At 35.6% G+C, this 27,813-nt stretch overlaps 1 protein-coding gene across 7 annotated transcripts in view; it reads left to right on the top strand.

Annotated features, from left to right (window-relative positions):
- The window catches only part of PTPN4 (protein tyrosine phosphatase non-receptor type 4), a 207,211-nt gene that overhangs the window by 90,983 nt on the left and 88,415 nt on the right, over positions 1-27,813 (top strand). For 4 of the 7 annotated variants that reach the window (XM_004759771.3, XM_045066457.1, XM_045066460.1 and 1 more), the window contains 6 exons: positions 8,388-8,430; positions 8,508-8,607; positions 12,960-13,004; positions 13,267-13,319; positions 13,689-13,809; positions 17,733-17,820. In XM_004759771.3, the coding sequence (XP_004759828.1) occupies positions 8,388-8,430; positions 8,508-8,607; positions 12,960-13,004; positions 13,267-13,319; positions 13,689-13,809; positions 17,733-17,820 (450 nt within the window). The remainder of the gene's footprint in view (positions 1-8,387; positions 8,431-8,507; positions 8,608-12,959; positions 13,005-13,266; positions 13,320-13,688; positions 13,810-17,732; positions 17,821-27,813) is intronic. The other 3 variants (XM_045066459.1, XM_045066461.1, XM_045066462.1) reach the window with 2 other exon arrangements.

The following is a 27,813-nucleotide window of genomic DNA, read 5'->3' as shown; positions in this document are numbered from 1 at the left end:
CCATTCATCAGTGGACATTTAGGTTGCTTCTGTATCTTGGCTATTGTAAAGTAATGCTTCAGTGTTCACAGGGATGCAGATATCTTCTAAATTAGTGTTTTTGCTTCCTTTGGATAAATACCAGAGTGGAATTGCTGGATCATATAGGAGTTGTTTTTAATTTTTTGAGGAACCTCCACAATGGCTGCAACAGTTTATATTCCCACTAACAGTGGAACAGTATTCCTTTTTCTCTACATCCTCACCAACACTTGTTCTTTCTTGTTTAAGGCTGATATTTTCTTATTGATTTTCTGTCTGGATGATTTGCTTATGGATGAAAGTTAGATAGTAAAGTCCTCTACTTTCAGGCGCCTGGGTGGCTCAGTCGGTTAGGTCATCTGTGTTCGGCTCAGATCATGATCCAGGGTCCTGAGTCAAGTCCCAGATCTGTGCTCCCTGCTCAGTTGGGAGCCTGCTTGTTGCTCTCCTCCCCGCTCCTGCTGTCACTATCTTGGTCTCTCTCAAATAAATAAATAAAATCTTAAAAAAAAAAATTGCACCACTATCATTGTATTGCTGTCTATTTCTTCCTTTAAGTTAATACTTGCTTTATATGTTTATGTTCTCTGTTAGGTGCATAAATATTTACAAATTTTATTTCTTATTGAATTCACCCATTTATCTTTATATAATAACTTTGTCTCTTATTGTAGTCTTTGTGTTAAGGTCTGTTTTGTCTTATGTAAGTATAGCTACCAAGATTTCTTTAGGTTTCCATTTGTATGTGATGTGGTTTGAATGTGGGGTTTGGAGATTAAGGCCAAGGAAGAATTCTTAAGACATCCCTGGTGCAAAAAGGTGGTTTTAGTAAAGCATGGGGACAGGGTCTGTGGGCAGAAATAACTGCCACCCTGGGATTGTAAGGAACAACTGATTATACAACTGATTATACTTTGGAATTGGGGTACAAAGGGAAGTTTCAAAAAGGAATTTCATAGACTAAAGAAGACTGACAGGATCCTGGAGGTCTAGTCAAGCTAAGATTGTTTTTCCATCTAGCAAAGCATTAACATTAAGACAGTTTGGAGTTTCCTGGAGGAATGTCATACTCTGCCTGCCTCAAGTATTTGTTAGTGAGCTGCAGGTTATAAGAAAATAAAAAAAGGGCGCCTGGGTGGCTCAGTGGGTTAAGCCGCTGCCTTCGGCTCAGGTCATGATCTCAGGGTCCTGGGATAGAGTCCCGCATCCAGCTCTCTGCTCAGCAGGGAGTCTGTTTCCTTCTCTCTCTCTGCCTGCCTCTCTGCCTACTTGTGATCTCTCTCTGTCAAATAAATAAATAAAATCTTTTAAAAAAATTTTTTTTCTTTTTTCTTTTTTTTAAAGATTTTATTTATTTATTTGACAGAGATCACAAGTAGGCAGAGAGGCAGGCAGAGAGAGAGAAGGAAGCAGGCTCCCTGCTGAGCAGAGAGTGCAATGCGGGGCTTAATCCCAGGACCCCGGGATCATGACCTGAGCTGAAGGCAGAGGCTTTAACCCACTGAGCCACCCAGGCACCCCAGAAAATTTAATTTTATATGCATTTCCTTCTGCCTTTTCCCCCATCACATAGAATATTATTTTCCATCTCATCACCTTCTCTCTGTATATCCTTAATACATGAAGTGAGTCTCTTGTGGGTAGCATATGGATAGATGTGTCTTATTTTCTTTGCAATTTGATGATTTTTTTTGGTAGTGATATGTTTAGATTGCTTTCTCTTTACCATTTGTGTATTTACTGTAGGTTTTTGCTTTGTCATTACCATGGAGCTTACATAAAGCAACTTATATTTTTCAGTCTCTTTTAAGTTGATAACATTTTAAGTTTCAACACATCTTAAACCTCTGCATTTTTACCCTCTCACCATCTTATGTTTTTGATGCCACAGTTTACATCTTTTTACTTTGTGCATCCATTAACAAGTTATTGTGGTTATAGTTATTTTTATAGTTTTATCTTTTAACCTTCATACTGGCTTAATATGTAATTAATCCACCACCTTTATGACATTAGGTTATTTTGAATTTTACTATGTATTTACTTTTACCAGTGAGATTTATACTTTTCTGATTTTTTGTTACTAATTATTGCCCTTTCATTTCTGTTTAAAGAAGTACCTTTAACATTCACCCAGTGGTGATGAACTCCCTTAACTTTTGCTTGTCTGGAAAACTCTTGATCACTCCTTCAGTTCTGAAGGGCAGTTCTGCCATATAGAGTATTCTTGGTTGTCAGGGTTTTTTTTGTTTTGTTTTGTTTTTTTACCCTACTTTAAATATGCCATTGGCACTTTAAATATGCCATTGTCTTCTGGCCTGCAAAGTTTCTGCTGAAAAATGTGAGAGTCGTACAGGATTTCCCTTTTACGTAACAAATTGTTTCCTTCTTGCTGCTTTTAAGATTCTCTCCTTGAAAAAAAAATGTGTCTTACAGTGGGTCTCATTGCGTTCCTCTTATTTGGAAACTTCTCAAAACCTCTCTGAGATTTTTGGATCTGTTTGTCAATTTCCTTGGTTGTCAATTTCCTTCCCCAGGTTAGGATAGCTTTCAGCCATTATTTCTGCAGGTAAGTTTTTCGTTCATTTCTGTCTCTTTTCTATGCCTGGGAGCCCTATGATGTGAATACTGAACGGATAGATTTTGTCGCATGAGTCCTTAAGCTGTCTGTCCTCATTTTCATTGTTTTTTTTTTTTTTTCTTTTTGCTCTTCTTATCCTTGAGTTCTGCTATCTTATCTTTGAATTCACTGATCTTTCCTCTGCTTCATTTAAGTCTGCTGTTGAACCCCTTTAATGTATGTTTCAGTTTATCTATTTGTGTTCTTCAGTTCTATGACTTCTTTTTGGTACTTTCTTATATTTTCTGTCTCTTTGTTGAAGTTCTCACTGTGTTCATCAGTTCTTCTCTTAAGCTTGGTGAGCAACTGTATTATTTTGAACTCTTTATCAGGTAAATCACTTATTTCATTTCATTAAGGTCTTTTTTTGATGTTTTCTCTTTTTCTTTTGTTTGAAAATATTCCTGTGATTTTTTCATTTTGCTTTACTTTCCATGTTTCTATGCATTAGGTAAATCAGTCACCTCTGCCAGTCTCAAAGAAATGGCCTTGTATTGAACCTTATCATGCACCCCTGCCCTAGCTTGTGCCTGTTTTATTTTTAGTGGCTCCCAGTAGTTAAAGGTGTGCCAAGACCTGTCAGTGTCTCAAAGGGGAGCATCTCAGTGAGCACCTAGATTCAGGCTGATTGGGAAGCAGTACCGTCCACAGCAGCTTTTAAAGTAAGCAAATATGCCTCTTTTAGGGGAATACTAGGAGGTGGGCTTTTCTGTCTGCTCCCTCCATTCGGAGCCCTGGGATGATAGGCATTTAAGAACTGTTTTTTGTTTGCTTCTGTCCCCCTTTGACCTGTGAGCCGAAGCCCTTCTGTCCCTCAAAGCCAAACCATTGAAGGGTGTGTTCTCTGGCAGCAGACACAAGCTTTCTTAGCAACGCCAACAACCTGGGTGGGGCAAGAGAGTACAAAGACGGTACCAACCATCTTCCTTCCCTGGAGAATGCTTAAGTAAGTTCTTATATGTGTGCCAAACTGGAAGCCTTTCCCTAAGGCCAAATCTTCAACACAAACAAATAGGCCTCATTTACATAAAACTGTTTCTCAGTTTACTGTAGTTTAGAAGTCTTAGGGTCACAGGCTCTAGTTGGCTATCAAAGCTGGAGGTTTTGGATGCTCATTTCTCAGGTGCAGGTCTTAAAAGTTGGGGTGTCAGATGTGTGGTTCAAACCCTTTGCTCTGCAGGGAGAAACATGGGATTGCAAGTTCCCTCCTGATTGTGGGTTACCATGCTGGGTGTGGGGTGAGATTGTGTCCTGGCCTGTCCTTACCACTTTGACGTGAGTTTTTTCTCTTTCACCCAGTAGGAGGAAGTCATTCATCTAGTTTTGTGGGGGTTTTTTTCCCCAGAGGAAATAGTTCCATATTTAGCTTTTAGATTCAGTGTGGCCATGGGAGGAGGTGAGTTTAGGATTCTCCTACATTGCTATCTTGAACCAGAACCTCCCTATTAGCTATTAATACTTGATAGATACTTGATAATACTTGATAAAAAGTTAAATATAAAGTTATCATTTAAGCAAATAATACCAATTCTAGACATACATTGGAGAGAGTTGAGTGACATGTTCAGACAAAAGTTGCTCATGAATGTTCGTAGCAGTGTAATTCATGAGAGCCAAAAGATAGAAAAGGCCTAAATGGCAGCTATAAAATGGAATGAGGTACTATTAAATGCCACAACATGGATAGTCCTTGAGAACATTACAATAAATGAAAGAAATGAGACACGAAAGACCACCTGTTATATGATTACCTTCATATGAAACATCCAAAATAATGAAATCCATAGAGACAGTAAGTAGATTAGTGTTGCTAGGGGCTTTGGTGGGTGGGGGGTTACTGAGACTGACTGCTAATAGATATGGGATTTCTTTTTGGGGGTGATGTAAGTATTCTGACATTTACTGTTGATGGTCATACAACATAGTGAATGTACTCAAGTGCACTGAAGTATACATTTTAAGATGGTAAATTTTATATTATGTGAACTGTATCTAGTATATAATGCTATATAAAATAATGCTGGGTCTGTGGTCATTTACAGTTTATATTTTGATAAATATTGCCCAGTTGTCCTATAATGAGATGGTATAACTTTTATTCTCATGAGCTTTGTATATATACCTGTTTCCACATTCTTGAAGCCATTGTGGTATGGCATTCAAAGTTGTAATCCTTGCCAGTGTCTTATTGCTGAAAAATGAAAACCTAATGTAGATTACTTCTGTATTTCTCTAATTATGGTCAAGATTGAATATTTTTTCTTCAATGTTATATATATTTCCTGTGAACTTTCTATTCTTACCCATTATCTGTATTTCTATTAGTATTGGGTTTTTTCTCACTGATTTGTAGAACTTATGTGTATGTTGTCTGTTTTTCCACTTTCTCTTTTGATTTAATGATGTGTTTTTACTGGGAACAGTATTTTTACTGTCCAGTAGTGCTCATTGTAGCATTATTCCATCTTCATGGTTTAAGCCAAGAAACGAAATCCTGTCTCTTTGACATCATTGATGAGGTCTGTTAAATTTCCCAGTACTTATTATTGTACTCCTTCTAAGCTTTCTTAGCTTAATACATCTATTTGTGTATGCAAATGTGTTTGTATCTCTGATACTGTTTTAGAATATTTTACAGGAGTACTAAATGTGGAGGACAGGCTTTGAGTAGATAACTCAAGCCCAAATTTTGATTATAGACAAGCATTAAAATGAATATAATATATGACTTTTTCTAGAAAACATGAAGAATAAAATCACTGTGATATAGATGGGTTGGAAGATGGGTAGATCGGTAGACAATGCAGGGGGAAACAAATGTGTTAAGTAGTGGTGAAAAACAGCTGATTATTGGGATAGAAGCAGACTCCCCCCTCCAACCCCCACCCCTGTATCAATTGCTGAGTCATTCAGCAGGCTTAGTTGGTCATTCATCAAAAAAAAATTTTTTTTTAAGATTTTATTTATTTATTTGACAGAGAGAGACACAGTGAAAGAGGGGAACACAAGCAGGGGGAATGGGAGAGAGAGAAGCATGTTCCCTACCAAGCAAGGAGCCTGACACAAGGCTCGATCCCAGGACCCTGGGATCATGACCCTAGCTGAAGGCAGATGCCCAACAACTGAGCCACCCAGGCACCCCATCAAATTTTTTTAATACAAATTATATGCCAAGACTTGTGCCGATGTGCTGATTGTCTGCTTTGAATGAATCAGATTTTATCCCTTACCTCATGGAGTTGATAATCTAATGAAGGAGATGGGCAATGAAAAGACAAAACAAACATTACGATTAAGAAAATGTTATAGGGGCACCTGGGTGGCTCAGTGGTTAAGCCGCTGCCTTCGGCTCAGGTCATGATCTCAGGGTCCTGGGATCGAGTCCCGCATCGGGCTCTCTGCTCGGCAGGGAGCCTGCTTCCTCCTCTCTCTCTCTGCCTGCCTCTCTACCTACTTGTGATTTCTCTCTGTCAAATAAATAAATAAAATCTTAAAAAAAAAAAAAAAAGAAAATGTTATAAAAGAAATTAATATCCCTTGCCTATTTATAGAAAATAACTAAAGAAGTCAGAGGTTTTTTTTGTTTGTTTGTTTTTAAGATTTTATTTATTTATTTGACAAAGAGAGAGACAGCAAGAAAGGAAACACAAGCAGGGGGAGTGGAAGAGGGAGAAGCAGCTTCCTGCTGAGCAGGGAGCCTGACTCCATGCTTGATCCCAGGACACTGGGATCATGACCTGAGCTGAAGGCAGACGCTTAACAACTGAGCTACCAAGGCGCCCTGGAAATAAGAGCTTTGTGATGTACTTCTGGTAGGGAGATCAGTGACAGCCAGTGAAGGTCTATCTGAGGAGGTAGCATTTAAGCTGAAACTTAAAGGAAGTCACCTATGAGAAATTTGGAGGACATTCTGTGCCTAATGAAGCCTTCATTTGAAGCCCTAGGATGGCATCTGTGAGAAACAGATGAGAAGCCATTACGGTTGGAGCTTAGTAAGTTGAGGTAAGAAGTGATCATGTAAGCCCCTAGCAGGGACTTTGAACCTTGTCTTGAGAAATTATCAAGAGCTATTAAGCAAAGAAGTGACATGTTCTGAACGATTACTGTAGCTTTGCGATGGAAAATGAAGAATAACATGGTAAGAAAACATCAGGGAGAGCAGTTAAGAGGCTATGGCCAGGGGCATCTCGATGGCTCAGACAGTTAAGTTTCTGTTGGTTTTGGCTCAGGTTGTCATCTTGGGTCATGGGATCGAGCCCCTTGTTAGGCACTGCAGTCAGCTCCAAGTCTGCTTGGGGACTCTCTCTCTCTCTCTCTTCCTCCACTTCTCCCCGTAGTGTGCATGTGCACACACACTCTCTCTAAAATAAATAAATCTTAAAAACAACAACAACAACAACAAGAGGCTATGACCAGAGCTATCCCAGACATAAAGATAGTGGCAGAGTGGATGGAGAACTGTTAAATTCAGGATATAGCTGGAAGGAAAAATCAGCTGGATTTGATGTTGGTTGTTGTGGATAGTGGAAAGGGAAGATTTATGGATTATTCTCAGCCATTTGTTATTAAAATCTTTGTACTCTGCATGGAATCAAATATGGGTGATAGGAGTATGTTTTATACATAATAAGACATAAGTTGATACTTATGTAGTGCTTTGAAAATACTGTCACATCTAATACCATTTTGGGCTCTTTAAAATTTTTTTTTTTCTTTTTTTTTTACAAGTAGGCAGAGAGGCAGGCAGAGAGAGAGAGGAGGAAAGCGGGTTCCCTGCTGAGCAGAGAGCCCGATTTAGGGCTCGATCCCAGGACCCTGAGATTATGACCTGAGCCGAAGGCAGAGGCTTTAACCCACTGAGCCACCTGGGTGCCCCTGGGTTCTTTAATTTTTTTAACTGAAACATGTTGGCAGTCTGAATTTAGTTATACTTTTCCTAAAGTAGAGCTCAACTGGCATTAGAAGTGTTGAGGCTACTTAAAATTCTCACACCTAAACAAACAAACACACCTGCAAACTAAACATTATCTCTTAGAAAATCAGTGTGAATTTGTTGTTGTTGGGTAAGGGGCGATAGTTTTATTTTTGAGGGAATAAGTAGAAGTTAGAAAGTTTTTCTTAAGAGTTGGGGTGCCTTGGTGGTTTAGTTGGTTGAATGTCTGACTCTTGCTTTCAGCTAGGTCTTAATCTCAGGGTTGTGAGTTCAAGCCCTGCATTGGGCTCTGTGCTGGGTGTGGAGTCTACTTTAGAAAAAAAAGAAAAGAAATTCTTTCTCAAGAGTATATTTTCACTTGATCTTAGCCAAAAGGCTGAGAAGCGATCAAGAGTATATTTTCATGATGGGTAGTTAGATTTTGTCTGAAAGAGAGTATAAGGTCAACTAGATTTTTATGAAAGATACCAAGAATTCTAAAAACTTGCCACACTATTATATAATATAGTTAAATTAACGGGATTCACTTCAGATTGCTATTATTAAGGATTTTTCTTTTTGGAATAGAGGTTACTATACACTGTATAATTTCATGGGAAATTCAAATAAAAAACTCAGAGCTACCACAAATATATTCAGTACTTTCTAGTGTTATTTTGCTATACTTGATATGAACATCTGTAGTTTATTTTCTCCTAGAGTGTTTTCAAGATGCAGTTTTTACCATGGATCTTCAAATATTACAAATTTGCAATAATTGATACATTATTTCCTCAAGGGAAAAGAAATCAGTTTTATTTATTTATTTTTCAGCGGTGGCTGGATCCAAACAAACCAATAAGGAAGCAGCTAAAGAGTGAGCATACATATTTACTTGACATTTTAAAAGTATACTTCCTAAAGGTAAAGGATTAATATAGTCTGATTAATTAGAACTGCTTTTATTAATTCTAGGAGGATCTCCTTACAATTTGAACTTTAGAGTCAAATTTTTTGTAAGTGACCCCAACAAGTTACAAGAAGAATATACAAGGTGGGTTTATGGAGCATATTTTTCCTGAAAATATTGTCAGAGCTGTTATGAAATTTTGAAATTATTTAGGTAGAAATATTGTCATGGTGTGTAATTCTGATATTCCCAGTGATCACACAGAATGGATTATGGATCTTTCATGTTTCCTCCCTTCTTGGATGGCTGGAGGGCTTTAGGAGATTGGAGGTCCAAGGCCACCCCATCCAGCCATGAGCAGCCTCCTGAACCATATGAAATTAGATTTTTCTACTTGTAAAAAAAATGGTTAAGAAGTACTGCTATAACTACTTGAGATAATCAGATGATAATATAATTGTATCCAAGTGATGCTGCATAGTGAGAATTGTGTCTGCTTTTTTTTTTCATGTAAAAGCATATTCTATATGTTTTTTATTTCTATCGAGGATAACGTAGAATTTGGAAAAATATGTAACCATTATGTGCAAGAGTAATGGTCAACAGGTACCTTTTTTTTGCCTCTGAAAATTGCAACTGTAGTTACCTTTTGCTAAGATTCAAAGTCTTTTATTTTTTTCCTCCACTCCTACCATTTTCCTTAGAAGTATAATTAACATACACTGTTGTTAGTTTCAGGTGAGCAGGTACCTTTTTTAAGGGATGTTGGCAGGGATTGCAACAGTACACTTTTATGTGCCCACTTTATTGTCCACTTTAAGTCTGCTCTTGACTCAAAATCTGATTTTTCTTGTCACTTCCGCTTGACAAAGTGTACACAAGAATGACTCAGATGAGCATTGTGAAAGTGTATGAATGTTAGGTGAGCTGTTTAAGGTAGAACTGGGAATAATTACAGTGTGGTATCTGTACCTGAATCTTGTGTGTTGCTTGAAAGACAGGATTAGTAATTAGGTTTTTTTTTAATGACTAAATGAAACATTAGCATATAAGACCTTCCATAAAAGTCTCATATAAGACTATCGGTCAGTGATTATATTCGGAATTACTCTAAAAGGTAGGTGCTAAATTAGCAATCTGTACTTAAAGCTTCCTGTAGATAGGCTGGGAGTTGTTACCGTGATGGCCATTTTTTAGAATACTGTGGTGATGTGAAGAAGCAACAGAAGAATAAATTAAAGATATTTAGCTGTATCTGGCAATCCTCAGGTGTTTATAAAATAGGGTTTTCAGTAGACCAGGTAAGAAAAGTTAGATTGACATTCTTGAGAGTCCTTTTCTGTGTGTTTGTTGAGGACAGGTTGTTAACCTTTTTTATAACAGAATTTAGGAATGTAGGCCTTGGATTAGGCAGTCCTAACATTCAAAACTAATAATATTTCCAAGGTAATTTATCTTTATTATATGAATAATCTTCAGTTTAATATTATAGCTCTTAGTCAAGTTTTGTTAATTAATTAAAATAACAAAATCTTTTATCTTAATAAATAATTCTTAATATTATAAAACTTTCCCTAATTTTGGCTTAACTTCAGAGAAACTACTCTGAATTAATGAAATTGTAAATTATAAAACATTTTTAATTACATTTTACTATTTCCTGGTAAATGTAATCTGAAATCAAGTAGCAAAGTATTCCATAATCAATATTTTTGTAATCAGAATTTTAATGTATAAGAAATATTTGTTAATTAAAAGACCAATAATTTAAAATTGGATTTCTAATGTTTTTAATATTTATGAAAAGTTTGTTAGCAAGCAATTAAAATACGGTCATTTGCAGCCATATTCATAATTTATTTCACTCAAAATAATGTATTTGAATTTCTATAGAGCTTGAATGTGTTGATTCTTTTATAACCTGTGTTTAAAACATAGTCAAGGAATTAATGTATCTCAGTGATAATTAAGTCGTCATATTTTCCTGAAGTAGAAGAAGGGAAAGCCAAGTTTGGTAGTAATCAAGCAATTACTTTGTACTCAGTCTGTTGTTTAGAGCATTATCTTTGTTTTCACTCAAAATAATGTATTCTTTCGAAAGTCCTTTATGATAGAATGTCCTAGAGGCTTATAACTAGTGGTATTTGGTAAAATGAGTTTTTATTATATTACCATGGAGTATATCAGATCTCTACCCTCACTACAGCTTAGACTCACTTAGAGGAGCTTAAAAACATACCTGGTTCCTCAGTCATACCCCTGAGATATTCTGATTTAATTAGGTCTCAGAAGGAACCTGTGCATAGACATTATTACAAACTTCCCAGGTGATTCTGTTATGCAGGTTTAAGAAATACCCCTTTAAAATTTTAGTGCTTGATAGCCTTAATGCAGTGGTTATGATTAATAATATGACAACTTCAGCCGCATTTGCTAAATTTTAAGGACTAGTTTAAAACCACAAAATAGAAAACGTGCCACACCTCCTTACCTTGAGATCCCATTTTAGATAAGTCGTATGAAAGAGTGGACCTACAGAGCTTACAGGTCATTTGGTATTAGCAGGTGCTGGCATCCTTAAAATTGGAGTTTTCTCAGGAGTCATGACACTACAGATGACATTTCTTTGGTACCTTTTTCGTGCTTAGGTATACTCAGTACATAAAAAGTGCTTATGGTATTACTGGATTAGAAAAGTTGTATTATTTTCACAGATTAAACATATCATTTCTATATTTACCTCAGACATTTTTAATCTATCTTATTTAAGTCTTGCCATTTGCAGTGATGTGCGTGGAACTAGAGGCTATCATGCTAAGCCAAATAAGTCCATCATAAAAGTTTTAATTGTCTTTAAAAATTGTGTTTTTATCACCTTATTTAGGGCCTATGGGATACACATACTAGACAAGTGATATTCGTTGTTTTTTACAAATATAGAAACGAAGCCTTTAATTGATTTTCTAAAGAGCACTGGCTGGTTTAGCCAGGACTTGAATTCTGCTTTCCACTCAGCCCTTACTGGGTGGTATATAAATAAAATTTAGCAGGCATAGGTATTATGTATATAAGATTTACAATATTATGTTAAGAATATAGATGCCTGGGGGCGCCTGGGCAGCTCAGTGGGTTAAAGCCTCTGCCTTCAGCTCAGGTTGTGATCCCAGGGTCCTGGGATTGAGCCCTGCATCGGGCTCTCTGCTCAGCGGGGAGTCTGCTTCTCTTCCTCTCTCTCTCTCTCTCTCTCTCTGCCTACCTGTGATCTCTGTTTGTCTAATTTAAAAAAAAAAGTTTATTAAAAAAAAAGAATATAGATGCCTTTTCAATCTTAACTATAAGATTTGTTCCTACCAGGAACGTTTAACTTTTAATTATGAAACCAAGTAACCTAGGTAGAAATATATTGTCTTAAATTGAATACATAGGTAATATTTACAATATTACATATTCTCACAGGGAGTTATGTACTTCATTAATATGTGAAACCAAATATTTGTATCAACTTTTAAAAAAATTTTTAGGGAATATCTGATTCTCTGAAATCCTAAATTACATTTTTTGGTAATTTGAATATTGTCATGGAGCTCTTTAATAATTTTAATCAGCCAGAAATTGAAATTGTTAAACCTGATTTTTGATTATTGGAGTATGTATACTTTTTTCAGTGGGATAAAATAAAGTCTTAAATTCCCTGTTTAAGCATTTTTTAAAGGCACAGAATTTGGTCTTATGCCAATGTCACATAGCACAGATGACTTCTTGCAAGCATTGACATATCTCCGAGGGAATGACTTACTAGCGGGGACAGGAAGACAATACCATTTTATAAGCAATATCAGCATTCTTTTTAATAGAAATTTATATTTTTGTTGGTTTTAAAGGACTTTAGGTACTTGGCAATTCTGATGGTAGGGAAGGGAGCTTAAGTTTTTTGTTTTGTTTTTATTCTGATCATAAAGAGCTTTCTTAAATCAAATGAAAATGGAATGGTGCTTTTCTACATTTAGCAGCTTCCGGCAGCATAATAAGATGACCATAGACCTGTCTTTGCACCTGGCATTCTGTCTCTGAAGAAAGGATGACTTTCTCCACTTGATCTCTAGTGCATTGCTACTCTCAGCTCTCCTATGTCTCTGACTCAAGTTTTCGATTGCCCAGTTCTAGTTTCTGCAAACACCAATCTTCAGAGTATTCTCCCTAATCTTTCTCAGTTACATAACTCTTTAAAGATCTTGAGTTTTTATAATAGAAGCTAGCGGAAACAAGTTATTTGTAGTACAGAATTTCGTTTATCAAAGAATTTTAAAGATTAGGATTCATGAATTTATGAAAACTTATTTAAAAATATCTTTACATGTGGTAATATATAGATTATAAAAGCAAATATTTAAATATTTCAATTTTATTAGTTAATATAAGTATACAATTTTTAAACCTAATTGTTGGGATTACAGTAAATGCTAAATGCCATCTCTTGCTCTCTCTTTTTTTTTAAGGTACCAGTATTTTTTGCAGATTAAACAAGACATTCTTACTGGAAGGTGGGCTATTTTAAAATTTTTAATAATGGACTTTGAAAGTACTTTTAATTGTGTATTACTTAAGTAACTCATGATCATTGCAAACAAAGTATCTATTGAAAGATGGTTATATGCAGTATGAATTTTTTTCATCAGATAAGTTCATTAGTTAATAGTTAAAATGTAAGTCATGGAACTTCATATGTGATAGTATATAAATTACAGTGCTTTTGAAATTATTGTGTTTAACCTTGGTTATATATTTTCTGTTTTGTTTTATTAGATTGCCCTGTCCTTATAATACTGCTGCCCTTTTGGCTTCATTTGCTGTTCAATGTAAGTCTGAATCCTCTCTTGAGTCATGTAGCATGTGATTGCATGGTCTGTGTTGATAATACAGCACCTTTAATACAAGAGTTCTTTAGACATTAGTTACTATATCACAAAAAACAGTGATTGCAAAGGAAATATAATAGAAATTCAGCTAGTTAGCAGTTACTTGGATTTCTGGGAAAAAAGTTCTTCTGACGTTTGAAACCTAGAAGAATGTTAAGTGTGCTGTTATAACTTGATTACATGGTAGCTAGCAGTTAAACAAATATTTTACTTCCAGAAATAAAATGGAATTCACGACATTGCTGATTTGGCTATTAGAATTAGAAAATGTGTTTATTAAATTGTGACTACTTTCCTTCCATGTAATAGCTGAACTTGGAGACTACAATCAGTCAGAAAACTTGCCAGGCTACCTCTCAGATTATTCTTTCATTCCTGATCAACCTCAAGATTTTGAAAAAGAAATTGCAAAATTACATCAGCAACATACGTAAGGATTTGTTTATTTTTCTCCTTATTTCATAAACTTCCCAAGGGCATCTTTTCTAGAGAAATGTTTCAAATTATTTCTAATGTGATTGTTAAATTTAATTAATACAGAACAGTTTACTATTATTTAAAATAGTAGGATTAATGTAAGGAAATGTGGGTTTTCTATACTAAGAAAAATCATTGCTAATTTCATAGAATTATATGAGGTTTTCTTTCATTTCTAGTGAGAACCACAAAACTATGTAAACAGAAATTTGCTATTGGGGCGCCTGGGTGACTTGGTTGAACCTCTGACTCTCCATCTCAGCTCAGGTCTTGATCTCAGGGTTGTGAGTTCAGGCCCCATGTTGGGCTCCATGCTGACATGGAGCCTACTGAAAGAAAGAGGGGTGTGTGAGGAGGGAAGCAAGGAGAGGGAGGGAGGGAGGGAAGGAAGGAAGTTAAGAAAAAAATTGCTATTATGTAAAGTTGACAGTTCTTTAAGTAGGAATTTTAGAATATTAGTATTATGTTCACAGATCAGTTGTTACAGATCAGTCTACTTAGTAATTCATTCTTAGTTTTTAGCTATGTGAAAGGAATCATTTGTTGGGTTATGAGCCAAGAGGAAAAAAGTAACCTTATGTAATATTAAATTAATAATTAAAAGCCCTTTAATAAGTAGCATTTTTTCATTCATAACAATATTCAACTTTGATATTTTGTGATTCTTAATTTTCTGTGACATAATTTGTTTCAAGAAGAGATTTTTTGCATTGAATAGAAAATAATATTGTTTATTGGGTTACTCTTGCTTTAACATGCAATTCAAAATGCTTAGTGGTGGGACTAAGGCAGTGTTGCTCATTGGCTAAGAAAAAGTTTGAACTAGAGAGCCAGACTGCCTAGTCTGAAATTCTGGTTAAGACAACTTAACTATCTAACAATCTTGGCCAAATTGGTTTCTACCTCTGTTTCTGTATTTCGTTATATGTAAATTGGGGGTAATAAAAGTATCTGTCTCTGGAGTTAATGTAAGGATTAAGTGAGTTTATATATACAAAGTACTCAGAACAGTGCCCAGCACATTAGGTAAGCATTAAAGAAATATTAGTTCTTAATATTAAGGAAACTTAACTTTCATTTGGTAATGGCCCATATATCTAAAACAGGTTGGCAAACTTGCCCACTGCCTATTTTTGTATGGCCCATGATCTAAGAATGATCTGTACACTGTAAATGTTTGAGAGAAATACAAAAAGAGGAATAACATTCTGTGGCATGTGAAATTTTGAGAAATTCCAGTTTGGTGTCCATATATGAACACTTATCAGAGCATAGGTTCCCTTATTTGTCCTCCTATCTGTGACTGCTTGCATATAGCAGTGGAGTTGAGTAGTTAAATAGCGAGACCGTGTGACCTGAAAGCCCAGAGTATTTACTTTCAGCTCTTTTCAATAATAGTTTGCTGACCTTTAATCTAAAATAAGACTAAAAAGATGAGAATTTCGGTAGACTGCCCTAATGTTGGTGAGGGGTCTGTTTTGGTCTAACAATAAAAATGCCATTTATAATAAAAGTTTTACACATAGTATATCCAAATCAAGCATTTAAAGATAAGCCAAATTTTTTTTTTAAATTTGCCAGTAATGGAAAAATCCCTTCTGTCAGGAAAAAGTTTGACAAAATATTGGTTATATATTATATTTCATTTAAAGAAATGATTCCTCAGATCATTTAACAAAAAATAGAGTCATCCAGTTTAACTAAGGAGTAGGGTGTGGGGTGGGGAGGTAGAGTATTTGTTTAACTTCATTGAATTTATAGAAAATTGAGGTATATGTGCTTGTTTTAGGAATCCCATTTTTATGATCATGCATTGGCAGGCCGTTGGCTTCCTTTTCTGGTATCATTAGTGAGTGAAAGGTTGATATGTTTGTAATTTTGTAATTTGTTGTTTTGGCTCTGCTGTAGTCTAATAATATCAGACAACAAAAATTGTTAGAAGCATATATAATAAAGGAGTAAATCTGTTTTGAAAGCCTTTGCTAGAGCAGTAGTTCTCAGACTTGTGTTCATAAGAATCACCTGGGACATTTCTTAAATATAAACAATTTGGACATTATCTCTTCTATATCAGATTGTATACAGCAGTACTTCTAAGCCTATCTGTGATGAAAGACTGATTTTTCCCTAATCTGTCATGGAATGAAACTTCTGAAAGATATAATAAAATTTAATTACTAGGAAAGTAGAATAGACAGAGACATAAAAAATTGCAAGTCTTTGTTTTTCTTATTAGATTCGATAGACTTGAAATTACTCTGCCAGAATGCTATGAGATATAAAAGACTCTGACTCTCTCCGTTTTTATACTTGTTATGAATCAACACATGACTGGACACCATACTCTAAGAAGCACTGCTTTGGAAGTCATCTCAAAATTTGCATGTTTTAGCAGCAACTGTGATTTAAATGCAGATATAGTATATGGACCAAATTCTGAAATTTTTGAAAAACACTTCTTTTAAAAAGTCAGAGAGTAAATGACTTTATCAGCCATAAGAACAGCTAGGGATATTTATTTATTGATTTTATTTATTCATTTATTTATTTATCTATTTAAAAAATATTTTTAAAAAAGATTTTGTTTATTTGACAGAGATCACAAGTAGGCAGTGAGGCAGCCAGAGAGTGAAAGCAGGCTCCCTACTGAGCAGAGAGCCTGATGTGGGGCTTGATCCCAGGACCCTGGGATCATGACCTGAGCCGAAGGCAGAGGCTTTAACCCATTGAGCCACCTAGGCGCCCCTATTTTAAAGATTTTATTTATTTATTCACCAGAGAAAAAGGGAGAGAGAGACAGCAAGCATAAGCAGGGGGAGCTTCGGGCAGAAGAGAAGCAGACTGCCCGCATAGCAAGAAGCCTGATGTGGGACTCAATCCCAGGACCCTGGGATGATAATCTGAGCTGAAGGCAGCCACTTAACCAGCTGAGTCACCCAGGCGTTGTCCCAAGTAGGGACTTTTAAAACCACATCCTTTTTTTTTTAAATCTAGTTGCCAGTTATACAGTTATATTCATTTCAGGTGTATAAGATAGTAATTCAGCAAGTCTGTCCCTTATGCTACATTCACAAATGTAGCTACCATCTGTTACCATACAACGCTTTTGTAATACCATTGACTATATTCCCTATGCTGTGCCTCACGCTTCCTCATGATTAGTAACTCATTCTAGATCTGGAAGCCCGTATCTCCTGTTCCCTTTCACCCATTTTTGCCTATCCCCTTTGGCAATCATCAGTTTTTCTTAGTATTTCTGGGTCTGTTTCTGCTTTTTATTTCTTAATTTTTTAGATTTCACATGTAAGTGAAATCATATGGTGTTTGTCTCTTAGTCTGACTTATTTCACTTAATATAATATCCTCTAGGTCCATTTTGTCACAAATGGTAAGATCTCATTCTTTTTTATGGCTGAGTAATATGTATGTAAACCACATCCTATCCATTCATCTATCAGTGGATGCTGACTTGCTTCCATATCTTGGCTAATACCCATTAGTGGAATTACTAGATCATTTGGTATTTTTAATTTTTTGAGGAACCGCCATACTGTTTTCCACAATGGCTACACTGGTCTGCATTCTCACCAACAGTGCACAAGGTACCTTTTGCTCTACATCCCCTGGTGCGTTCTGGAAAATAAAATATTCTACAAAATATAATATTTCTGGAAAATAAAAATTCTACAAAATAATGATTTGTGTCCTGAAAATGTACCCTCCAGGTAAGTTAGATATTAACTAAGAGGAGTAGTCATGCATGGTGTATTATAATAGGTTCAACTAGAATGCTAAAATTTTTCCAGGTAAGTAAGCTTTTTTTCTAATTTGGCCATATTTGTGGTTGGTTTAATTTTAAACATAATGTCTTTACAGAGGTTTGTCTCCTGCAGAAGCAGAATTTAATTACCTGAACACAGCACGTACCTTAGAACTCTATGGAGTTGAATTCCACTATGCAAGGGTAAGTAAAGAGAACTAATTTGATGCTGCTGAGTTAGGCTTCGTTTACTCAGTATGAAAGTTTTTATTTAATGTGCTGTTAGGATTAAGCAAATGGAGTAACTAGTGAGTGCCGCCAGCATAGTTGCACTGAATAGAAGTATTTTCACAATCACTTAAGATTTAATATCTGAAGAGAGGAGGAATGGTTGAAGTGGGTTTTTCATGTTATTTTTCTTCAAGCTAGTGTTCTACGTTATAAAGGTGATTTTTGCAGACCATTAGAGATAATAAAACTATATAGAAAAAGTAGAGTTTTTTTGCGTTCATTATCATTATAAAAGATGCTTTCACCTCAGTGAGGCTTGTGTTGTTTTCATCATTTGGTGACATCATTATAAATTTTTATTTATAAAGCACAGAATGAAATATATTAACATACTTTGGTTGTGTTTCTCCTTTGCCACAAATCCCTTTATTAAGATGGATTTTACAGTCATTGGCTTCTTCTACACAGCACTCTGTCACAACTTCTTTATCGTGTCAAACTTTGCTGCTTCCAGAAACCCTTTTCTGCTGTTGTAGACATATTTCTAAGTGGCAATTCTTCATTTGTGTGTCTCTAACTAGATTGCTGTCATGATCTCTTCATCAAGAGGTTATAGTCCTTTAGAAGTAACTGGAGTACAGCTTTTCTACATGACCAGTGAAAAGTGGAATTATGGGTAATCACTGGTTCAATTGGTAATAGGTTTTATATTCTCTTGGGACAAATTGCTAAGCCTAATAAGAATAACAGCCTAAAAGGGAGTTAAGTTTTCCTTAGATAGATATTTTAAATTTATTTTAATGTACACATTCAGTGTGTGTTCCATGAAGTGGTTTTATTGTTGAGGGCCTCACCTGACCATGATCTTCAAGAGAGGAGTGTTAATTCTTACATTTCACGAAGCTAGGTCAATCCCTTCTTTAAAAAACCGTATGACTTGCTTTCCTCACCTGACTGTATCTGGTAATTCTGAATGCTTGTAACTTGGTAATCTGTCTGATTCCTATTAAAATGTGTAGGTAAGGCTCTCTTGAACTTTTTGTTTTCTTTAAAAATGTGCTCCATCCCCCCTCAACCTGTTTGGGGGTTGTTATATTTTAACATTGTTCTCCAAAATGTAACATAGTGTTCAATATTTGTATAACTCGACTTTGTTTTTTTATCATTATAAAGTTTAAAACTGTGGAGCTTTACATATGTGAAGTAAACTATGGTTAACAATAAAAAGGCTACTAGGGGCTCCTTGGTGGCTCAGTGGTTTAAGCCTCTGCCTTAGGCTTAGGTCATGATCTCCAGGTTCTGGGAGGAGATCTCCAGGTCCTGGAGAGTTGGAGGTCCAACTCTCTCTGCCTGCCCCTCTGTCTGCTTGTGATCTCTCTGTCTGTGAAATAGATAAATAAAATCTTTAAAAAAAAATTACTAAATTCAGTCATTTTAGTTCTTAGCAGTTTTGTAAAGGTAGTGTAATTTGCTTTCTGATCTCACTGATTGCTGTCAATGAAGTACAAAGAGTGTTAAGACTTTTCTTTTTTAATTTAAGTGACATGCTGGATCTCATACATAATTAACCATGTTATTTATTGATTTGATTAAGGATTTTTTGTTTGATTTGATTTGATTGAGGATTTGATTAGGATTTTTGTTGTTTAAATTATTAGATTATAAAATCCTTTCTAAGAAGGCCGTAAATGTAGAGTAACATTAAATTAATTTAAGTTTTAAGTGATCAAAGGTATTTAGAAATGTATTTGTACTGATAAAAAATGCCAGGAAAGGATGTTTCTGTTGTGTGTGGATACCAAGAACTCAAGAAGAAAACATGCAGATGTTCATTGAATGTGAAGGGGAATTTTACAACACCCTGAACAAGAAGGAAAAGGAAAAAAAAAGTGGAAGGGAGAGTAAATATAAAGAGAATACTTAAGTTTTAACTCACTGTCACAAGGGAAAGTGTGTTTGAAATAATATTTTATTTGGAAAAATTAGGTAAGATGTTTTCTGACTGCTTCAAAATGTAGATTGAAAATCAGAAAGTAGAACAAGTTATTTATAGCAATCTGCAAAATATAAACAGGATTTAGAGCATTCATTGAGGTGGGTCTGATAGGTCCCTTCCACGGTGTTGGTGCAAAGAGTTGCTTAGTGAGCAAAACATCAATTATTCCTGCCCTCATGGAGCTTGCAGAATGGTGGGGGAGAAGGAAATGGAGCATGTATTGACAATTAAATATGTGAAAACATGAAGGGAAAAGTACCAAATACTATGGGATTATATGACAGAATATCTAATCCAGCCTGGGAACAAAGAGTAGGGAAGGCTTTTTAGAAGAAGTAATTTATTGAAGCCAGAATAATGAAAAAGAATTAGCCAAGAGAGTGGTTTTCACTGTGGACCATCAATATGAATAAAGACCTGAAATCAATAGAGATCATGGCATATTTGAGAAAATAAGAACATTTTGTATATCTAGAAGATTATGAATAAGGGAAAAGGAAATGTAGAGGAAAAAGAAGAATGAAAACCTCAGGAGAAAAAGATTTGGGGGGAGAAAACGGGGTGTTTTGTTTTTTAAAATAATGTATTTGGGTTTTGGTTTTGTGTGTAAGTTTTAGCACATGTGTAGATTCATGTAACTACCACCACATAGTCCATTACCCCCAAAATCTTGCTTGTGCTACTCCTTTGTAATCTAACCTCCTTTCCCCGATCCCTGGCAACCACTGGTCTATTCTCTGACTCCATAGTTTTATCCTTTCCGCCATGTCTCATAAACGGAATCCTTTGTTATGTAAACTTCTGAGACTGGTTTTTTACAGTAATATATTTGAGATTTATCCAAGTTATTATGTATTTCAGTAGTTAATTCCTTTTTGTGTGTAGTCATTCACCCATTGAAGAACATCTGGATTGTTTCTGGTAGTTGTGTTTTGTTTTTGTTTTTTATTAATAGACTACTGCAGAAAATTCATTTACACATTTTTGTGTGGATTTAAGTTCTTACTTCTGTAGGGTAAAAACCCCATAGTGGGGTTGCTGGGTCATATGGTAAGTGTCTATTTTGCTTTATATGAAACTGCCAAATTGTTTTCCAGAGTGTGTGAACCACTTTGTATCCCTACTAGCAATATTTGTAAGTTCCTGTTATTCACATCCTTTTTGATATGAGGTGCTGTCCATTTTGTTTTGTTTCTTTGTAAGCTTTTCTAATAGGTGTGTTTTATCTTATCATGGATTTACTTTGCATTTCTTTAATGACTAATTATGTTGAGTATTGTATCTTTGATGAATGTCTATTCAGATGTTTTGCCCATTATTTAAGTTCATTGTTTCTTTTCTTGCTCTTGTTTTTTTAAAACTATATATTCTAGATACACTATGGGTACAGCAGTGAGTAAGGCAGATAAAACCAAACCCTTACGATGCTTGCATTCTGTTGGGCAGAACAGATTATAAAGTGATTGAGTACATCAGAATACATAGCAGGTGTTCTGTGGGAGTAAAGTTCAGTAACAGGCAAAATACCAGTCTGTACTGATAGAAGTGAGAATAGCAGTCACTCCTGGAAGGGTTTTATTAGCTGGGAGGCTCATGAGGGAGCCCTCTTGGATTTTGAAAATATGTGTATTAGTTTGTCATGGTTACAAAGATGTGTGTATATATATGTATATGTATACATGTAAACTTTTGGGTTGCACATTTAAGATATGTATATTTTACTATATATACATTATACTCAATTTTCTTTAGTTAACTGAATAAATAATAGATGGTAATAGCTGCTATGGAGAAAAATTACCTGAGAAAGGGGATGGAGACAACCAGAAGTAGGGTATCAGTGCCACCCTCACTGAGAAGATTAAACAGAAGGTATAATGCATATACCTAGGGGAGGAAACATCAGTCATAGATCATGAAATAGGTTGCTTAGCAGTTCAAGGAACAGCAGAGGTGAATATAATCTTTAATCACTTCCTTTTCTTAGATTCCATCCTTTAGAATATTTATATAGGTGTTTTAATTAATGTGTTTAAGGATTTTTATTACAATATTGTTTGTAATACTAAAAAATTAGAAACACTCTGAATGAACAAAAATGGTTAAGAAATTATGACAAGGGTGCCTGGGTGGCTCAGTGGGTTAAACCGCTGCCTTCGGCTCAGGTCATGATTTCAGGGTCCTGGGATAGAGTCCCGCATCGGGCTCTCTGCTCAGCAGGGAGCCTGCTTCCCTCTCTCTCTCTCTCTCTGCCTGCCTCTCTGTCTACTTGTGATCTCTCTCTGTCAAATAAATAAATACAATCTTTAAAAAAAAGAAATTATGACAAATCCATATTTTGGAATAATATGCAGCAATAAAAATTGATGAGTTAGAGGTATATAGATATGAAAAGATGTCTATGAAATGCTAAGTGCAAAAGAAAAATTGCAGAATTATATATCCTAGTTTTTATTAAATTGTGTATATATATAATACGTATTTTTTAAATAAACATAAAGATCTAAAAGAGTATACATCTCAAAGTATTTATCTCTGGGGAATGAGACAGAGAAGGTGAGGGATGTTCATTGACTTCTTGATATTTCTATATTGTTTTTGAAATATTTTATAATTACAAATGATTAAGGGAATTATTTTAATAGCTACCCCATAGGACTTAAAATTAATGTCGCCCCCATCCACAATACATAAAATTTTAGTGGGACTGAGTTACTTTACTCTTCACATGTGACAATACACAGGTTGGAATAATACGTAGTCCTAGCTGTTTAGATTATGTTTACAACAGGAGTCTCCAAAGGAAAGGAGGGATGGCTCTTACAGGGGAACATGAAATGAACAATTGAGGATGTGGAAAATATTAGAAGATCTACTCATATCGGAAATCTCATCCTTTTACATTGCTATTTTTTAAATCTTTTCTAAAATAGAACAGAACTACAAGTATGTACTATATTTTAGTGAACATCTGCAAGTCAAGCGGTAGATTTTTTAAAATTTTTATTTATTTATTTGAGAGCAAGAGAGAGAGAGAGCACGAGCAGGGGAGAGAAGCAGAGGGAGATGCTGGGAGCCTGATGGTGGGACTTGATCCCAGGACTGAGTAATCATGACCTGAGCCAAAGGCAGAGGCTTATCTTAGCCACCCAGACGCCATAGGCAGTAGGTTTTAGCCAGCCATTTCAGAAACACTCTTTGAGCCCTCTCCCAGTAACAGTCTCTTCCCTAATTGTATTTTTTTTTTATGGTTTTATCACCCAAGTGTGCCTTCCTAGATAATACAACTTGGTTTTGCATTTTGTTTTTTTTAAACTGGTAGCTTAAATCTGTTAATCCTTCCTTTCTTAAAATTTTCTTGTGAAAGAATTTGATCATTTCACCTTCAATTTCTTATTGTGTGGACTTTACTGATCATATATATTCATGGTATAATTCAACATGTTCTGCTATTCTGTGTATTTCTTCTAGGTTGCAGCTTGATCAAGAGGCATGTTTGGAATTAGATTGATCCGTTTTTTGTATTATTTTGTGAGGAGGTACATAACATCCAGGTTTCCCTTTTTTAGTGTTAACAACCATTGATGTTCAGTGCCTGGATCCATTAATTCACTGGAGGCAGCAAAACAGAAAATCTTAATTCTTTTTTTGTTTTTACTTATTCATTGGGATATTTTATAGGGAGTTCCTTCCCTTCTTTTACTCTTTGATTACTGAGTAGCACAGTTCGTATATGAAAAGCAGGGAAAAGTGCTATTTGATTCTTTCCTATTTGCTGAGTTTTCAGGTTAGTGAATTGGTTCCCTCCCATCCTTAGAGATATACAAATACATTTTTAAAATAGTATCGTTTGTTCATAGATTAAATATTTTTGACAGGTTTCAGTATTTTACCATCTTTTTCCTTATTGAAGCTCAAATTATCCCTTCTTGTCACTTTGTTCTTTTGATCCTTTAGTCCTTTTGACGTGACCTTTGTAGTCAGCTTCCATGCTATCTAGTATTTTAAGATGTTTCAGGCTCATTTTATTTATTTACTGCCATAGACCAGGAATTAGCTATTTTTTCAAGAAGTCCTTGTTTGTTTTAATGCAAAATGATATTTTAAAAATCTCAATCTGACTGATAAGAATGTTCATTCCTACTAGTTTGTCATTATTTCTGTGCTGTTTAAGTGTACAGAGTTGGAATCTTTGTTTCTACAAACCTATATTGAGATACACAGAATATTTTAATTCTTAGAGGACCCAAGGGATTCCAGAATTAGAATATTCCACAATTAATTATGTTTTCATCGCACATTACACTTAAAGCTATAATTTTAATATCACCATATCATTTATTACTGAAATGGTTAAAAATTTTCCCCAACTTTTTGTGGTTGCTTTAAATTTACATTGTCAAGTCATATAGCCACTGCATATTGTGATCTCTCCCTTTTAATCATTATTTAATCTAAGTTCCATAGGTAACTATATCTATAAAGCTCATTATAAGTATTTATAATCAGGGATTATATGAAACATTTCCTCTAGTATTGTGCCTAAGTAAGTATAAGGATATTACCATCAGTAATCAATTGAGAAACACTTACTTGAGAACCAGGCTCTGTGAGCAATGTAAAATTATATAATGGTTCATTGATGCTCAGAGTATGACCACAGACTGGCAATGATCTATGAACTATTTATTACTAGTCCAGGATAAGTTCAGAAATTGAGAAACCTTTGTAGCATTCTGACACCAACTGTATGATCACTAAAGTTTTTAGAAGTATTAATACCTGAAAGATTAGAAATTTAAACAAACAAACAAACCTAACTGGCCCTTTCCCACAGGTAGTTTACCGTAGGCAGTCCTTTATATATATACTATCCCAGCCATTGTCACATAGCTGACTGTATTTATGTGTTTCAGATGAGTAGTTTAAGAAACAGATAAATATCCAGGTGAGAAACTTGTAGATATGGGCTAATGAAATTTTCACAGAGAAGATGGTCTCCATCTGGTTTAGTTTGATGTGTCAGAGAGACATGAAGTAATGGGAACTGCATTAATGAAATATGTAGTTATGTGTACACAGGACATCCTGGAACTGGCCTGTTAGGAAAAGACAGTTTTTAACTAGTTGGAAGGGGGAGATAAAATGGGATGAGATGGTTGTTTAAAGACCTTCAGTGCCAAGCTAAATAGCTAAGACTTCCTACTGATGATAGCAATCATTCTTTTTTCTTTTTTTAATAAATTTTATTTATTTGTCAGAGAGCAGGGAGAGTGGCTGGTGGAGGGAGAAGGAGGCTCCCCACCCAGCAAGGAGCCTGATATGAGATTCAGCCCCTGCCCCTGGGGTCACGACCTGAGCCAAAGGCAGATGCTCAACTGACTAAGCCACCCAGGCATCCAGGATAAGTTAAATAAATCCATTCATTTAACTTACGAGTACAGTTGACCCTTGCACAACACAGAGTTTCCAAGTGTCAGCCCCTTACTTCTTCCGCCAGTACAGCCAGAAATCTTCATATAACTTCTGATTCCCCCAGAACTTTCTCTTTTTTTGAAAGATTTTATTTATTTTATTTGACAGATAGAGAGCACAAGTAGGCAGAGTGGCAGGCAGAGGGAGAGGGAGAAGAGGCTCTCTGCTGATCAGGGAATGTGATACGGGGCTCAATCCCAGGACCCTGGCATCATATCTGACCTGAAGGCAGCTGCTCAACTGACTGAGCCACCCAGCAGCCCCCAAAAACTTAATTATTAATAGCCAACTGCTGACCCAAAGCCTTACTGATAACATAGTCGATTAACACACATTTTCAATGTTATATGTATGTATTATATACTATGTTCTTAAAATAAACTAGAAAAAAGAAAATGTTATTAAAAAAAATCATGAGGAAAAAATACATTTACAGGACTGTATTGATAAGTGTACTCTGTTTATAAGATGATGTGTCAGTACCTACATCAACTTAAAGATATGAAACACTGTAGACGTTAAATGTATTACTAACACTAGACATCAAAAATGAAAAGTTAATGTGAAAAAGAAATTCATAAGGTGTAATGATTCAGACATTAATAATGAAGAAGTAGCAGTATGGATGCTATATGGTAGTGTAGCCTATATACTAAAGAATGAATCCTTTTAAAATGTTTATGGCATACAGTATTACAGTTATAGTCCTAATACAATATGGGAAACATTGTTAATTTTAAAAAATCTTACCTGTGATGACAGGCTGAAACGCAGTCTCTCCAATTATGAGAGAAAGAGGCATACTGCACAATAATGTAATTTTTTGAAAGCAAAGTTATAAAACATTGAGAAAGCTGAGGCTCCTGGGTGGCTCAGTTGGTTAAGCGACTGACACTTGATTTTTGGCCTAGGTCATGATCTCAGGGTCCTGGGATCAAGCCCCCCATTCAGCTCTGTGTTCAGCAAGGAGTCTGCTTATGATTCTCTCCCTTACCTCCATCTGCTCATCCCCCACACATGTGCTCTCTGTCTCTTTCTGATAATTCTTTAAAAAAAATTTAAGAAACCTAACACCTCATTAACTTTATACTAAATACTACTGAGTTTATTCTTATATAAGGATAGGCTATCCACTTCCATATGAGTCTTGAGCTTGATGTTCTACAGGCAGATACTTAGACATTGTCAATGATGATGACACAGAAATATTTAGTTCTTGCTGTGCAGTTAGATTTCTGCACAAAGATACCCACACAAGATATAACAGATAAGTTTACTAACTGAATGGCATGATGATTATTTACTATTCATTAATTGGAAGTTAATTGTCATAAGGTCTTTATCCTTGTCATCTTCATGCTGAGGAGGAAGATGAGGGTTTGGTCTTACTGTCTCAGAGATAGCAGAGGTATAAGAAGTGGAGGAGGTGGAAGGGAGAGGCAGGAGAGGCAGGCACACTTGGTGTAACTTAATGAAAATGCATTGTAATTTCTGACTTATTCTTTTACTTTTTCATTTCTCTAAAGAAGTTGAGGGTACTAATTCTCCTTTCACTGTTTTCATTTTATTGCTCATATCATAGAAGGGCCCGTGTTGTAAAAGAACTCAAAAGCAGTCTTAAATAATCAGAACTCTTCTACCAGATTGTCAAATATCAGTTCATTTGCTGCACTGTTTATTCTTCCTCATTATCTGGCACTGGTTTGGAAGCACTAAACCTCTACTCAAGTCATCTACTGGTAATCTTGTGATATGTTGTTTGTTAGCTCTTGAATTTCTTCAAAGGTCCATAGCATTAAACCTTTCACCATCCATCATTTTGCCATATCTGCAATCTCTCTCATGATTTTCTTTACTGGCTCTATTGTAAATTCTATAAAGTCATGCACAGGTGGTATCTGGACAGTTTTCTCCAGGATTTTTTTTTAGTTCGGGCTTGATGGCTTTCACAACCTTTTTTATAACAATGGCACCCTCAATAGTGTGAGCTTTCCAAAGTTGTATGATATTCTACCAGGATTCTTTCCTGTAGCATGGACAATCCTTTCCATAGAGACCATGTGTAATGAGCCTTACAGGTCCTTATGACCCCCTGACCTAGAGGCTGAATTAGAGATGTTGTGTTTGAGGGCAAGTAGAATACTTTGATATCCTGGGTATTGTCCGATATCAAAAGAACTTCAAAAGGCAGTCCCTTACAGGCAAATTACTTTCTTTCTTTTTTTTTTTTTTTAAAGATTTTATTTATTTATCAGAGAAAGAGAGGGGGAGAGAGTGAGCACAGGCAGACAGAATGGCAGGCAGAGGCAGAGGGAGAAGCAGGCTCCCTGCTGAGCAAGGAGTCCGATGTGGGACTCGATCCCAGGACTCTGGGATCATGACCTGAGCCGAAGGCAGCTGCTTAACCAACTGAGCCACCCAGGCGTCCCGGCAAATTACTTTCTTAATTGAGGGACAAAGCATTGATGGAACCAATCTAGAAAATGAGTTCTCGT

Source organism: Mustela putorius, unplaced genomic scaffold (genome assembly GCF_011764305.1).
Source record: "Mustela putorius furo isolate JIRA1106 unplaced genomic scaffold, ASM1176430v1.1 tig00003867_pilon_pilon_pilon, whole genome shotgun sequence".
Classification (NCBI taxonomy): domain Eukaryota; kingdom Metazoa; phylum Chordata; class Mammalia; order Carnivora; family Mustelidae; genus Mustela; species Mustela putorius.
Note: the sequence above shows the minus strand (reverse complement) of the source record. Positions and strands in the feature narration are given on the sequence as shown.